Source organism: Falco punctatus (assembly GCF_963210335.1).
Source record: "Falco punctatus genome assembly, chromosome: 1".
Lineage (NCBI taxonomy): Eukaryota > Metazoa > Chordata > Aves > Falconiformes > Falconidae > Falco > Falco punctatus.
Window position 1 is genome coordinate 121,125,051 of NC_137580.1, and position 15,356 is coordinate 121,140,406.

Genomic DNA, 15,356 nt, shown 5'->3' on the forward strand with positions numbered 1-15,356 from the left:
ATAGATACTTTCAAACTCTAAGGACCAAACCTGCTTTCTCGCTTCCATGCTGACTTTGGTTGGGCTAAAATGATTTAAGCAAGGTAGAATTTGCCCTGAAATGTTTACTAGGAGATGGAAAGCTAACTAAAGATTAATACAGATAAGGGATCTTGATGATATATATTGTGTGCATGCCACATTCTAGTTGACTAATTTGTATTTAGAACAGTGCACAGATTATTAACAATAGGACTACTTATCAAAAAGAAGATACAGAAACATATTTACGGCCGGCATTAGTGCAGGTAGTCATGGGGGTTTGGGAGTTGCCTCACATTGCTTTAATACAGAATGCAATTCACTATTTTGACATGGATTTCTAACTTTTATCTGTGGATTTGCAGTGTTTAGTTATTCTCAGAACATAGTAACACTCCAGGGATGGAATATGGCATGTAACTGTGTGGGAGCAGTGTGGGGCGCAGTCCTCCTACTCATTCAGGCAAGCCTGATGTATGCCTGTGCTCTCAAGATCAGGAGAGATGCTCTTCTTAGCCCTACTGATCTTCAAATTAACTCTTAGGTTACCTTGTTTGCATACTGAAGACCTAAAAAATGTGTGGCCATCTCCCCCACCAGCACCCAGCAGTGAATTGGCTCCAAACCTGGTTCTTTGCCTCTTCCCTTGGAATATGTTTAAGGAGAGACAGCGCATTATGCCAAGTGTCAAAATTCATCAGGGGTGATTAATGGGAAACTGAAGGAAAATATCACTTCAGGAAAAGGGGAAGACAGGGGTGAATGAAAGAATGAAATACAAGGGTTTGGTCAAGTAAAAGCAGTATTTATTCTTGCTTGTATATGAAATATATTCCCATGGGAAGTCACATGACTCCATGAGAACAGCCTGAGAAAAGACTACAGAATAAGCATTTAGTTGTCAGCATATTTTTCTCATGAACAGCTCTGCTGTTTTCCTTTCCCCACATCTTGATAAAGTTTCTCATTCTGGAACTGAAACAGAAGTGGTGGGTTTGCACTAATACTCGACTGCAACACTTTAATGTCTTGTCTTATGTTTTTTGCAAGTATGTAGTTCAAAATGGTCAAAATCACCATGTGTGATCTCTTGCCAGTAATAAACTTCCTTTAATAAACCCATTCAGCCTTTACTAGATTCTCAGCATCATTCCTATCTACAGCCCACATTCTGGTTGTCTTGACTGCTTGTGCCTTAGGGTGATTTCTGAACTCATGAACTCGTATCTATAGAAATCAGATTTCATTAGATTTCATATACATTTATAGAAAGGCCTTGACTGACAATTTTCTTAGCAAATGATGGAAATACTCTTATTTTATCCCTAGATTTGTAACAGGCATGTGGAGTCTGCTTTCACAGCAAATTCTATGTACATTCTCTTTAAAACGATAGTATTTGTAGGGAAGATACTATTTACTGAATGAAGGAATGTCCATTTGGTTTTGAAGTTCATACAATGATAATCCAAAAAGGGAAAGTACATCTTTAACTAGATTTACAGGGTAAGGAATGTAGAGATTCTCAGCTTTTTAATCCTGAAACAGTTTCTCCATTTCCCAGCCTTCACAAGTCACTTAGACCCAGGCTGACAAGAGACTCATTTTGAATACCAGGGTTAGTCCCTTGGGGCCTGTTTGAGACTGCTGAGCTTTTACTGCTTATGACAGAAGCTGCAAGAGCTCAGTCCTTCAGAGAATGCACTGAAACATGAACCTTGAGAAATTAATAGTCTTATTTCCAGAATTCTGAATCTTCAGCTTTTTCGAGATGATCTCTTAAAATCAGAATAGTTTTATTCACTTGTGTGTTATGTATAACATAGCTAAAGATTGAATTTGAGGAAAATCAGAATTTTACAGCTTTTCTGCCTAGCTGAACATGTGGCAGTATTTTGGTGGAGAATGGCGAGCCCAAATTTTCATATGGAATTTTGGGAATCTAAAATGTTACTTCTTTCCAAAGTTATGCAAATACTGGGTGAAAGCTAATGTAGCGTACCTGTTCTGAAAGAAAGCTAACTTATCCACTCAAATGTCATACTTAGAGGAATATTAAGGCAGTTTTTCTTTAGAGATATTCACATGGCCTCTGACTAAAGCCTGTTTGAAAAAACACTTGTTTCAATAGTTCACAGTAGATTTTTGTGCTGTGATAACAGAATAAAATAAGCCTTTAAAATCTGCTTAAAAATTCCTTGGGGTCCACTTCACTACACTGTAGCCATTAATATCGAAGAGTAGAAATTCCCCTTTTAATGCATTTTGCCCACGGAAATTTCATGCAGCAGCAGTTAGCTCTGAATTTTGTTGCTGTTCTGCAAAAAAAGGTACTTTAGTTATGTTACTAACTGTCCTGACCCTGAACCTCAGCTTAATCATTCGCTCCACACTCCTATTGAGCACACTGGGACTGGTCATTTTGTTGGTAGCCTGCTGAGTATTGACTTCAGGAGTGGACCCCTAAAGCACAAGCTAAAAAACTCCAGCTGCTGAAGGCAGAATAGAAATCCTCACAATCTAAGAGGTAAAATTAGTTTTCAGCAATGATGCTATAATCCATCACGTAAGACAACTGCAAAATTACTTTCAATAACACGTTCACATTCCCAATTTACACGAAAAATTCCCAGTCAATACTTGTTACTACAGTAAGTAACCCAATGCCCTGCAGAATATTGTGTGCATCGTAGCTACCAAAGATTTCATTTTAACAGATAAACTTGTTAGTGATAAACAATGGCTAAAAATTAAAAGAGTTCTGTTAATCATTGATTTTGCAGCTTATGTTATGGGCTCATCTTCATGTGAAAGTTCATTTAATAAACCCAAATTAGGTGTGATTGTAATTGCATTTTCCTTCTAAAGAGGCAAAACAACCAATGAAAGGTTGTAGGATGCTGTCAGCTCCAGACAGGAGGAGTGCCCGCTTGTAAACACAGCACACAAATTAAATATTTTGTATTGGGAGGCTATGCTTGCTTGCTGGTGTGGGTGGCAGTTGCATGCTTACTCACGCACCAAGGGAGAGATGCTGCTGGTGCCTTCCCACCCTGTGGAGCTGTATATCCCTAATCATGGCCTCTCCTCTTCTCAGAGCCACCAAAGATGCCCGATCTTTGCCCCTGCTGGCCAGCCATTGTAGCATGTGGGGCCAAAGACTACAAAAAAGGCTGTGACACTCATGGAAATGCATGAGATAAAGCTGCTGTGATGGGAAAAATGAGGCAGGAGTCTTTACTTGCTCAGTGTGTGAGACCCAACAGGGCTCATTGTGTGTATGCGGTGAAAAGCCGCTTTTCAGTGGTACAGAGATCTTCTGGCTGGTCCCCAGACAGAAGCCAGGAATATGTAATCTGGGAGCCTGAAAAAGCACATACAGCCGTAATGATAATTTCCTGTTCCCAGGACGCTCCAGCAACACTGGTAGGCAAGAAGCTCTTACAGAACAGCATTGCTGTGTTTTTGCAAGAAATCAAGACAAGCAGTTTAAAAACTAGGTTAATCTCCTGCTTCTTCCTTGCAGAGGATATGACATTTCATACTGACAGGACGATCTGGAAAAAAATATTCTGAAGGGAACCCTCTGTCACCTTCCTTTCTATAGGTATTGTGTAGAACACAGTTTTATCATAATAGAAGCCTCTTATTTGGATCAAAGATGTAACAAGATTTGTTATCTGTAAGGTCAAATTAGAGAAACATCAGGGGGAAGAAAGGTGTGTGCTATAGGAGAGGACAAGGAACCATCTACTTCAGAATGGGGTTGGATCGGCTCCGTTATTCAAAGTCAGCACTGTATGGCAAGGCTCAAAATCTTTCTAGTGTTCCCTTGTTCAGGAATTAGTGGGTAAAATTCAGTGCTTTCACTTCACATTAGCCTCAAATCTACACTCTTTGTTTTTACAATCCTGGCTTTGCAGGGATGGGGAAAAGATGGAATCTTTGGAAAGAAATAAGACTGTATAATTTAGGGACATGTTAGAAATGTCTCCAAACTTTTCCATCATAAACCTGAAGTTCAGTGACTTTTTTTTGAATTTAAATGGATGTTTCAGATCTCTGGAGTTTCAGATGCAAAGTTTTCCAAAATTGTTGTTGTAGAGTATATAGTACAATATACTTAATTTACAGAGAGGTAAACTGAGGCAAATCCTAGCAGAATTGTGAACCAAATCCTGGGGTCCTGACAACCAGTCTCATTTCAGTTATCATGAACCATTCTCTCCCAGCTTCTGTAAACAAAAGCAAGATTAATGAAGCTTATAAAAAATGTTAAGTCATTGTCTACAGAGTAACAAACGAAGGCTGAGTTTTACAATACTTATTTTTTCTGTTTGCTGTATACTTTCTGCAAGTTTAAGTTCTCTTATCGTTTAACTTACTTTATTAACTTAATGGCTGCTTGGAATTCAGTGAGTATTTGACAAAGTGAATAAGGTTTCCAGGAGAAGAGGTTTAATTTGTTCCATTGAGATGCATGTATTTTTTAGGACTTTCTCTAAATTAGCCTAATTTTCACTGACACTTAAGCTCCAGTTTTCCACAAGTTCAATATACTAGCATGGAATTATCAGTTAAAGGCTTTCCAAATGTGAATACAACAAATATACATGCTGTGTTAATGACCTCTATAAATATCCACTAAATGCAGCAATAGTTGAATAGAAATGTCATAACTTTTCTGTACAGAAAAAAAGCATTAGTGAATACTAAATCTACAGTTAATGATGCAGCATCTTGACATAACTTGATTTGGTATAATCCAGGCTGCTCCGCACGTTACTTTTATTGCTAACAGTAGGCGGTTTCTCCTGAGTATTCTGTGTGAATACAGTATATATATTTATCAAACATAATTTCATTAATTTATTGCTTGTTCAAACATAAAATAGACTTTGAAGTTCAAAATTCGTTTGATGAACTGATGACCTTACTAGATTTTTTTCAGGTTGCCAAAGTTTATCATGCAGAGTGGCTGGCAATACAAACTATAATTTTTGTCCATAAGTGCCTCTTGCTTCAGTGCCCGGAGCAGCTGTGGGTGCCCCATCCCTGGCAGGGCTCAAGGCCAGGCTGGACGGGGCTGGGGGCACCCTGGGCTGGTGGGAGGGGGCCCTGTTCATGACAAGGTGGTCAGAACTGGATGATCTTTAAGGTCCCTTCAAACCCAAACCATTCTATCATTCTGTGATTGCTAAACACATTATTTGATGCTAAAAGCATACAGCTGTTAGCCATAGTAAATTAAAAGAAACTTACTTTTATACGTTATTCTCGTTATGGTGTCTCTGTTAAGCATACGATTTAGAAATGGATTTGATGATTCAGATACCTACGAAAGAGAAAATGTACAATGTCAAAACCTTCTCAAAAACATTTCCTTTCTGGAAGTGTAGCTGTTCTGTGTGTGCATGCACATGCATGCTCATTCTCTCTCTCCTGCCACCTCTCCAAACTGTTTCTGCCTTTTTTTCAGTGTTGTGGGAAGACGACATAATTGTTGAGATATTTTTCTAACAAAACTTGTTAAAAGTTGGTATCTAAAAATAAATCTAAAAAAACAAGGATGGCAGAATATGATGAACAGAAATGAATGCCAGAATGCAAGTGTGAGTACAGGTTTCTTCTCCCACAGCTCTGATGCAATTTGCAGGTGGTTCATGTAATTAGGGAGGATTTTCATATAGTAGTCTATTATTTTTCTGTTTATTGGGAAATACAGTTTCCTTGCAGCAGACTATTTAGATTGCAAATAAAATCTGTCTTCCCTTTGTTTTATATACAGGTATGAAATGCCAAAATTTCACCCACATGCACTCAAAAATATGTATGCATACTTGTATACATACACATAAAATGTTCAGTCTACATTAACATAAGCATACCTGAAAGAGATTTAATTGTGGGCTTGGAGGCGTTGTTGTTGTGTTGGGTTTTTCTGGGGGTGGGAGGGTAGGGCAGTGGATGTACTTTATCAGCAACATAATTGTTTATTACCAACGATAATTTAATGAGAGATTTTATTGCGCTGCAAATGGCAAAATTATTATTGGTTAGCAACATAATTAGAGTCACTTTTTATGGAGATATTTTAGTAACTTTGTAGCTAGCCTTCTAATATCTTACTTAACTTCCAATTATTCTGTGACACTTTTTTTTTATCAGACACTGGATGCTGCTGTTACACATCTAGCATTGATCCAGAATGAAATCAAGGTATTTTGAAAATGGAAAACGTCATAAAAAGTTTAATTAAGATTTAGGAAAATAAATGGACTATTAGTCAAACTGTAATCCAGCTTTGTTTGGCAGGTAGCCTTCAAGAAAGTTCAGTTCAGGTTCCATTTTGTGGAAGATCAGATAGTTATATCTCCACTCAGAAAATTTTCTAACTACTTTGGACATTTAAAGTAGAACACATCTTTTCATGCCAGTGAGAGAGGCCTAGAGAAATATATGGTGAGGCAGATACTAAATTTTATTGCTTGTTACAAGAGTTGAGCAACTCACTCAGCAAGTCCATGAGCGATGCACTATTTAGACAAAATTGGCATGCTGGGCATTTTGAAGGCTTGTTTCAATTTTATCCTTTTGCACTGATTCAAGTCAGATCATTTGCTTATAATAGAATACATTTTGGATGAAAAAAAGTAACCTAAATATCTTTCTTAAGTATTAGACCTGTATGAAAATTGCCCTTTTATATAAAATTAGTCAATAGGCTATGTGAAATGCATGTTTTAATTCTAAGGTTAATACTTTATCAGGAAATTTATGAAATGGGATTAGAGAGTACTAAAGGGAACCAATACATATCCAATACATAAAGTCTGATGATTAAAGCGATTTATTCCAGCATAAAGCACTTATTCAGAAATATATGCTTGTTTAGACTGATGACACAGAGATCACATAATGGCAGAATATGAACAACATTTTGGGAGGAAACGCATTCTTCATATAAAATGAGAGCAAAGGTCTCTCCAATGTAAGTAGGAAGGTCTGAGTAAACTATTAAGTCTCGAGTTCAATGCTAGATTACTGTAATTTATGAACCTAACTATGCATCTTGAACGCAACAGAACGGGACCTTCAATATGACAAAATATTCACATGTCTGGAAGATATTAAGTGTCATGCTTTTAATGTTCTTTCAGTTCTGATAGTTGAAGATGTTTTAAATAACATTGTGAAAAAGACTTATGTTGCTGCCTTTGAAACTCAGCATGTCTACAAAGAGCAAATGTGCCCTCTTTCCCAGGGCCTCAACCTATTAGGAGAGATTCACTTTTAATTGAATGAATAACATTTCATGAAGAAACACCAAATCTGCAAAATTAGTAGCTTTTGTCATAGCTACTAAAGTGTTATGAGTGATGTTTATGATGTAAGGATTTCTCCCCTGCTTTCTATTTTCCTTACGTTAAACTGTAAAAGCTTTGGAGTAGAGACTGTGTGTTCAGTTCCGAGGATGATGCTGTCTCTGGATTTCAGATCAGAGCCTCTAGGCATTGCTATAGTATAATGAGGAGTGTAATTCCTAGATTTACAGTTCATGGGAAAAGTCCATTGTCTATATGTTGTGTTGATGATACTGAATACTTACTTTCATAAATATGGAAACTACCACCAGCCCATTAGGACTTTTTGCAGCTTCTGTGACATTTGTGTACAGCTCGTGGTTATAGTGGATTAGTTGAACCTAGAAAACAAGAAGAGAAAGATTACAATTAAACAGTAGCAAATCATACCATACACTGTTTGCAAATACTGTTTATACACTAATTGGTTTGTATTAGGATCCCATCTATGCTTAGGATATTTTGTAACAGTGCAATTTTTCAGAGGTTTGCAACATGCATGATTTTAATAATTTCAGTCACCATCTGGCTCCAACTGGCACAGCACCAGCATGTTTTCTTCTAAATTGCCAGTAAGTGAATTTACCCACATCAAGTTATGAATTGCACTGCAGGGGTTGACATAATTTCCCTGTTGCAACAGCACTTGCCATGGGCATCAAGTAATCTGTACTTTTCAGCCTCAAGCCAAACACAGAGGAGTCAAGGGTTGAAATATTTGAAGAAACATATGGGCTATGGGTTTGAAGCTGTTTAAACCAGCACTCACAGAATTCAAAATACTAATATTCAGATTTTACAAACTTGGTTACAAAAGCTCCTACAGTTAGGCACTTACTGTATTATTGTTAACCAGGTTCTCCTTAGCTCCTACAGCTTTCCTTCTGCTTTTTAGTTTTATGATTTGCTGGAACTTTTAAATTATGAAGAAACAGTTCACCTTACTCCCTGCATATGTACATGTCTTATCCAAAGCAATGGTATTTGATTTGTCTGGGATCACTGGACACTGTTACTATTTGCATTGCGATTTGTAGCCTCACTTTATTTAAAAGATGAATGACTTCAATGAACTTGTGAGGCAGTTAAGTACTTCTAAGAATTTGAAAGACTAGTTAGCTTTATTTAGCCTAAATATCTCTTTTTTAGTTTTCAGATGTCAATTAGAAAAATAAGGTGGTTGTTCTGGCATTTTCAGAATTATAGCAGCTTGATATTTGTATTTAAAAATTAGGTGTGTTTTCCATGTGCTGGCATAAATCTAAAGTCTGTCCACTGAAATTTCTGGACTTACATACTGTGAACAACATCAGTATTAACTTGATCTATGTCTGGTAGTCTTTTTGACTGTACAAATAGCCAAGGACTAATACTTCCAGTAAAGAAATTTCATCATAGTGTGCGTTCCATGTTTATTATTAGGAAAAAAAAACCCACCCCAAAAAAACCACTGAGATGGGGTTTAGTGCCAGCATTGGTGACTTTGTCTTTTGGATGAATGCAAAGTCTGGTGCTTCAGTAGTGAAATAAAACTGCAAAGATTTTTTGCAAGAGTGACCTCCTTATATGATCTGCAGTACACAATCAAGTGACAAAGACAAAGCCTTGCTTTGCCATCCAAATATATATGTCCACCAACATGCGTACCAGTAGTGATCTGAATTATAACAGCACCCCAATTCATGTGCAACCTACACACCATTATTATCTCAATCTATGATAAGTTGAGAAATAAGTGATGCACCCAAACTCTGGGAGTGTTCAGACAGTTCTATTTCCTACACTCTGCTCTGACTGCATAATTTATCCTTCCTATAAGTAAATTACTCAGAATCAGATCTTATGAGCTTTCCTAATATAAAAATCCACTGAGCACTGTCCCTCTTCACCCCCAAAATCCCTTAGTGGTGCTGTTTTAGTGCTTAGACATGGGTGTAAAAAGCAGTAGTGGAAATTCTGAAAAGAAAGAGAATATTTGCATTGATAAGGTTAAAAGATCTTTGGCACATAACTTTACTATTTACACCTAACAGTTCACAGACCAAAGAATACGGTACGGGTCAAAATTACTGCTATGTGTTAATTTCAGTTAGTTTTGTCCTGTCTGGATTGGGAACTATTGGTTGTCCTTTTTGCAGTTCACACAGTAAGCATTTTTTAAGGCAAGCAAACAAACCAAACTGGAAAGAAAAAGTAAAAATGTCAAAGTAGGCAAAGTCATCTACTAAATTCTGACAGCTAGGAAGAGGATGAATGCAGTATGTTTCCTAAAGGTCTTGTAAAGAATTAATGAGAGCATTTACTCCACAGCACACGGAGGTTATAGGCTCATTAGTCATCACTTTGTGGTACTACTGAACTTTGATAACATCATGGTTCTGGGTACTGTGCTCTCACTGAAATTTTTAGGCTTAGTAACGTATTTTTCTTTTTATGTACAACTATTCAGTCTGGCAGCCAAACTAACTTGTGAATTATCAAGAAAATAAGTGATGAAATGTGCTTTAGACTAAAATTCCCTCTGTACAAAGTCCCAGAATAACAATGACTTGGTATCGTGGTTTAACCCCAGCTGGCGACTAAGTACCACGCAGCCACTCACTCACTCCCCTCTACACCCAGCAGGATGGGGAAAAGTATTGGGGAAAATGGTAAAACTCATGGGTTGATATAAGAACATTTTAATAATTGAAATAATGTATAATAATAATAATTACAATAATATTTGTAATGAAAAGAGGAGAGAAAGAGAGGAATAAAACCCAAAGGGAAAAAACCTCCGACCCCAAGCAAGTGATGCTCAATACAATTGTTCTCCACCTGCTGACAGATGCCCAGCCGGTCCCCAAGCAGCAATCGGAGTCCCTGGCCAGCTCCCCCCCCAGTTTATATCCTGAGCATGACATTCTGTGGCATGGAATATCCCCTTGGCTAGTTTGGGTCAGCTGTCCCAGCTCTGCTTCCCTCCCAGCTTCTTGTGCACTTGCTAACTGGCAGAACATGGGAAGCTTGAAAAGTCCTTGATTTAGAGTAAGCATTACTTAACACACTGATGTTTTAGTTATTGCTATCAACATTATTCTCGTACTGACTCCGAAACACAGCACTGTATCAGCTACTGAGAAGAAAATTATTCCAAGACACTTAGATTAACTTAGTTTATCTAATAACCCAAAATGTCTACTACAGGAATGGGTAAAAGTAAAGACCAAGTTCTCCTTGCACACATAGAAGCCCTGAGTCAGTGTCAAACTCATTTTCACTGATGGGACTTACGGAAATAAACCTCCTAAAGTATATATGAACACATATAGGAAAGTATATATGACCATATATAGGATATTTGTCCCAGCCTCTCTGGAAGGAGCCCACTGTTCAGTGCAGCTCTAGTCTTGCATAATGCACTGTACTGCAATAAGAGATATGGGCCTCAGCACGTAATGCTGTCTTTATTGGAGACCTCTCTTCATGTCAGAGAGAAACACAATTCACTCTGCGCAAAACTCACACGCAGACTGCAGGCAGTCAATAGGTATTCTTGGGAATGAGTTAACAGACTTGAACTGATTAGAAATTAGAACAGTTATTTCCTTTGGTGATATAGAAACGATCTCTCCACACTGTATTGCACAATCTTAACTATAAAAGTACTTGTCTGGGAACTGGCATTCTTTACTGTGCTTTCAAGTGGGTTTGTCTTCAAGTTTCCCATTCCCGCAGGTTTGTATGTCTCTGCCCCATTCCGCCTCTCCTTAACCCATCTCCGTTTGGTAACGAACCATCTTGGAGAGTGTGCTTGAGAGATTTTCCTTTGATATAGTTTGAAAAGATCCCCTTGCCTTCTGCATTATTGTTTCTCAAAGATCCCAGAGCTGAATGAAGACAGACCTTTTTTCTTTTAAAACCTGTCAGTTTCTCTGTGTTAGAGTTGTATCCTTCTTCCCTGCACCCAAATTAATTTTAAAGCTGTTTCCATGGCACCATGGTCAAACTCATTAGGTTTTTCTTTTTTTTTTTTAATGTAAGGAGACATCATTTTCAGAGTTTCTCACATGGAACAGACTAATTTAGAAAGCTACAAATGAATAAAGATGTCTTAGATGTAGAATATTACATGCAGGATAAAAAAATGTAATACCCTATTAAATTCCTTCTTTTGAGAATAATTTCTTTAAAGTTGCTTGAAATACCTGTAATCTTATAGTCCGTATTAATATTACTAGAGTCTCCCATGAAGGTAAAGCCACACATAACTAAAACTGCTCGTATGTGAAAATCTGTTTTCCAAATGATGACATGGCATTAAAACCAAAGCACAACAAGAGCAAACTTGTGGTGCTGAAAGTACCCTCTGATTCTAGTTAGGGTTTCAGGGCTCAAACACTATCCAGAATCTTGTTATAAGCTATTGATTTTCTTTGGAAGATTTCCCCCTTTAAGATTAATTTGCCACCGAACAACTGATAGCTCTCTGTTTTCCTCAAGCTATGAAAGTTGTATTTTTTAGGAAGAAGAAGAGAATTAAGATTAATTACTCTCTTTTAGCTGATGAAAAAACAGAATGTGCCCTTGTTCCATCACCCAAGTATGTGCCTTGGACCAGGAGCAGACACAGCACTTTTTAGATGCCTGAGGTGGTTGTTGGTGGGAATGTCAGCAAGAGCTGACACCAGTAAGTTAGGAGTAATCTCCTCAGACTGGTAGGCTGTGTCCTTGGGGCAAAATAATATAGATAGGCTGATATGATGGCTCGTGTTCAGGCCACTGCAGGGAGAACACCTGATTCCCTTTCCCAACACATATGCATGTATGTTTATAACGGTAATAAACTGTTCTTTGCCTGTAGTTTGTTAAAGTTCAGCCCTCTACTCATAGTACTCATATTGCTTGTGCTGTTTTTCCTCTGCAATGGGTTTGGCTGTTTTTCTTGCTCCTTCACCCAGGTGAAATGTGCGTCTTCGGGCAGAGCTAGTAGCAAGATATTTTCTGTGTGGCATTTGACCAAGGTTCTTTGGCTAAGCAAAAGGAGGCAGTTTGCTGTGTTGATGGTTGTGGGTGCCAAAAATTCCAGGGACTCCTTTCAGCAATCTTTTGGCAATTTTTTAACTTAGACAAAGAGCTCTGTGAGTTACAGAGCTCTGATCTAATGTGCATGCATAACACTTTTACAAATGTCACATCACTGTGAGATGTTCTACCATAGTGAGACATGGAGAAATATGAAACATGGAATTTAGAGTATCACAGTACTTTACATACACATGTTTACAGAGTCCTCTTGGGAATGATGGAATACCCTTTATTCTTATTTCTAACTGTTTTAATTGAGTGAATAAACATTTTGATTTGACAGAGGATCTAAACCATGAAGTGAATGGCAGCTAGGAACAGCTAATCTGCAACTATAATATTTATATTATGGGGTGCTACTTGATAAACTGTTGGGATACCTGACTGACAGCAAGCAGAAAGCATGTTTCTAGCACAGCAGGGAATAAAAGTAAATGTAATAGCCGAAGAAGACAAGTTAAAGGTTTGTTTTGCTTCAAAGTCCTTGTAAAAAGTGACTAAGATTTTTTTAAGGAAAAAAATTTCACTTTTTTGTTTATCCAAAGTTTAATAAAACCAGCAACAGAAATGTAATTTCTGCTTGGCAGGAAAATAATTTTAATGAGTTAAAACCTACTGATATCAACACTTGATATTCCAGTGTTAAAATATAGTTGCTCTTACAGGTTTTGTAAAACCCTTTGGAAAGAGCAGTAATGTCATATCACCTGAGAGTTCTTTATGGTATTAATTTTGTGTATCTGAATAAGTATGAGAATTGAGATGTTCGCTGTTTTGTTAAATGTCACCTGGTTCTAGGATGTGTAATTTGTATGGCTGACAAATTTGTCCGATTTCTCTTAAATTAAATTAAATGAACCTCTTGCTTCATGGAGAGGTATAGCACCATCTGTGCAAACATGCACCAGGCTCCTTAGAACCTGTGGTCCCAACTGGACCAATATCCGGAAGTGGTGCAGTGGAAATTTTCCTGTCTTTGGCAAGCGATGAATGACTTTTTATGATGTGTTGCTTAATAATAGGCCTAAATACCACATGGGGTATTCAAGGAAGAAAAAACCCGAAACTTATTTTTTTTCATAGTTGCTTGTCTTTTCCTGAGTTCTTATACTGACCAAACTTTGTCAACACACATGCTCAAGGAGAAGATTTTAAGTATCTTGGTGGATACTCCTGAGCTGCTCAAGGCACAAGTTACTAGTTTTCTCATGCACCGGGCACTCTACAATGAAATGTTAGGATCTGCCAAGGTAGTATTACCCTCATACTTATTAATTAATCCATAGATCTACCTCAGCAGCGCTACCACAGCAGTGAGGTACTCTTACGTTGTTGGTGAATTGGTAAAATAAATTTCACATGGCCACCTATATTTCCAGCAGTTTACTTAATATTTTAGCAACCTATTTTGGTTTTAAGATGAGTATCAGCTATAAGGATTAACTTAGTTTAATATAACAAAGGAGAAATGCAAAAAATGTTTATTTGAAATAATTTTAAATCTCTGACTCTCTTTGACGTTCTCTCTATTAAACTGAGGTCCTTTAGGCTGTTGCTGACATATGTGGTTTGTGTTTTTGGTTTTTTTTTACTGCTTTTGACAGTTATTTTGTGATTTTAAAGAAATGCCTATAAAATGCTGGTTTAATAGGAAGGCTCATCATCCACATTTATAGCAATATGCCAGTAATTGTATCCCTGATAAATAAAAGAGATTATAATTCTTTTTTACTTAAAAGAATGCAAGGAAAGAACTTGTGTTTTCTCCTGCTTCTGAGCAGACAGCTGTATAAAAGCAACAGAGAAATGCAATAATGCATCATGCTGTATAGTGGAAATGCAGTCAGGAGTTAACTATACTTGGCTTCCAAATCTACTTTACCAGAAATAACGGTACGCTAGGAATTAGCATTTAAACTGCAAGTGGTGTCTAACTCTTCATTAGACCAGTTGGTAACAAGAAATAACTTGCAATACTTCTGTTCAACAAATGGTGTTCAATGGCAAGCTTTATCCAGGGTTCCCTGGTAAGCAGTTAACACTGTGTTTTATTTTCAGCATATATTATGACTCTTAAAAAAAAAAAAAAAAGTAGCATAATCTGCCTGAGGTTTAAAGTTGTTATCTCTAGATGCAGGCGTACAAATGAAAGGCGAGTGAGAGTCAAGCTTTCTGGGGCATCTGTTCTAAGGTACTCCCACTGGCTGTTTAGTAGCACTTTGAAAAGAGATTGGTGAGAATCAGATATGAAGCAGGACAGTCATTTTGGCTGCTCACTTGGTATCTTACACTGATAAGGCTAATAACAGAGCAAAACATACTTATTACTTGTTTATATGCAACCATAGCAGCTAGAAAATATGAAAAATATGACATGAACGAAGTGTAAATGATTTCAAGGTATTTCTCTTTAATGTTATTATGTTCTTATTTCTTTTGTAAGACTTTAATTCACTTGCATGTGAAAAAACGGTAGACAATATTTAAAACTTAATGTTTCTTTTAAACATCCACAGGACTACAGTAAAAAGTACAAATTACCAGCTTATGAGATCAGATTGCATGTGCAGGTCTTGGAATTTGCTATTAGGATTTTTCACCTTTCTGCTAACACCAAAAAATTAAGTAAATGATAGGCTGAAGAAGTAGATGTGAAAGGTGATGGACTCCTGCCATCCAAATGCTGCTGCAAGTGTTGCAAGTGTCACAATCATTTGTACTGTCTTCCAGACAGTAGAAAACACAATGAAGGAAAAATCCAAATTGAGCCCCAGAGGTACAGAGATGTGTGTGATGCTGGTTGCTGTGTGACTTAGGAGAATTTTTGACAAGGCAGTCGTTTGCTGAAGCCTTCCACCACCGATCACTCCAAACATGGGGTGTTTTTGGCTGACCTGCTAG

At 37.4% G+C, this 15,356-nt stretch overlaps 1 protein-coding gene across 3 annotated transcripts in view; it reads right to left on the reverse strand.

The window, feature by feature from the left end:
• Window positions 1-15,356, reverse strand: part of CA10 (carbonic anhydrase 10) — a 228,346-nt gene that overhangs the window by 24,889 nt on the left and 188,101 nt on the right. For all 3 annotated transcript variants that reach the window (XM_080394642.1, XM_080394641.1, XM_080394643.1), the window contains 2 exons: window positions 7,631-7,726; window positions 5,284-5,356 (listed from right to left, as the gene is read on the reverse strand). In XM_080394642.1, coding sequence (XP_080250768.1) covers window positions 5,284-5,356; window positions 7,631-7,726 — 169 coding nt within the window. The remainder of the gene's footprint in view (window positions 1-5,283; window positions 5,357-7,630; window positions 7,727-15,356) is intronic.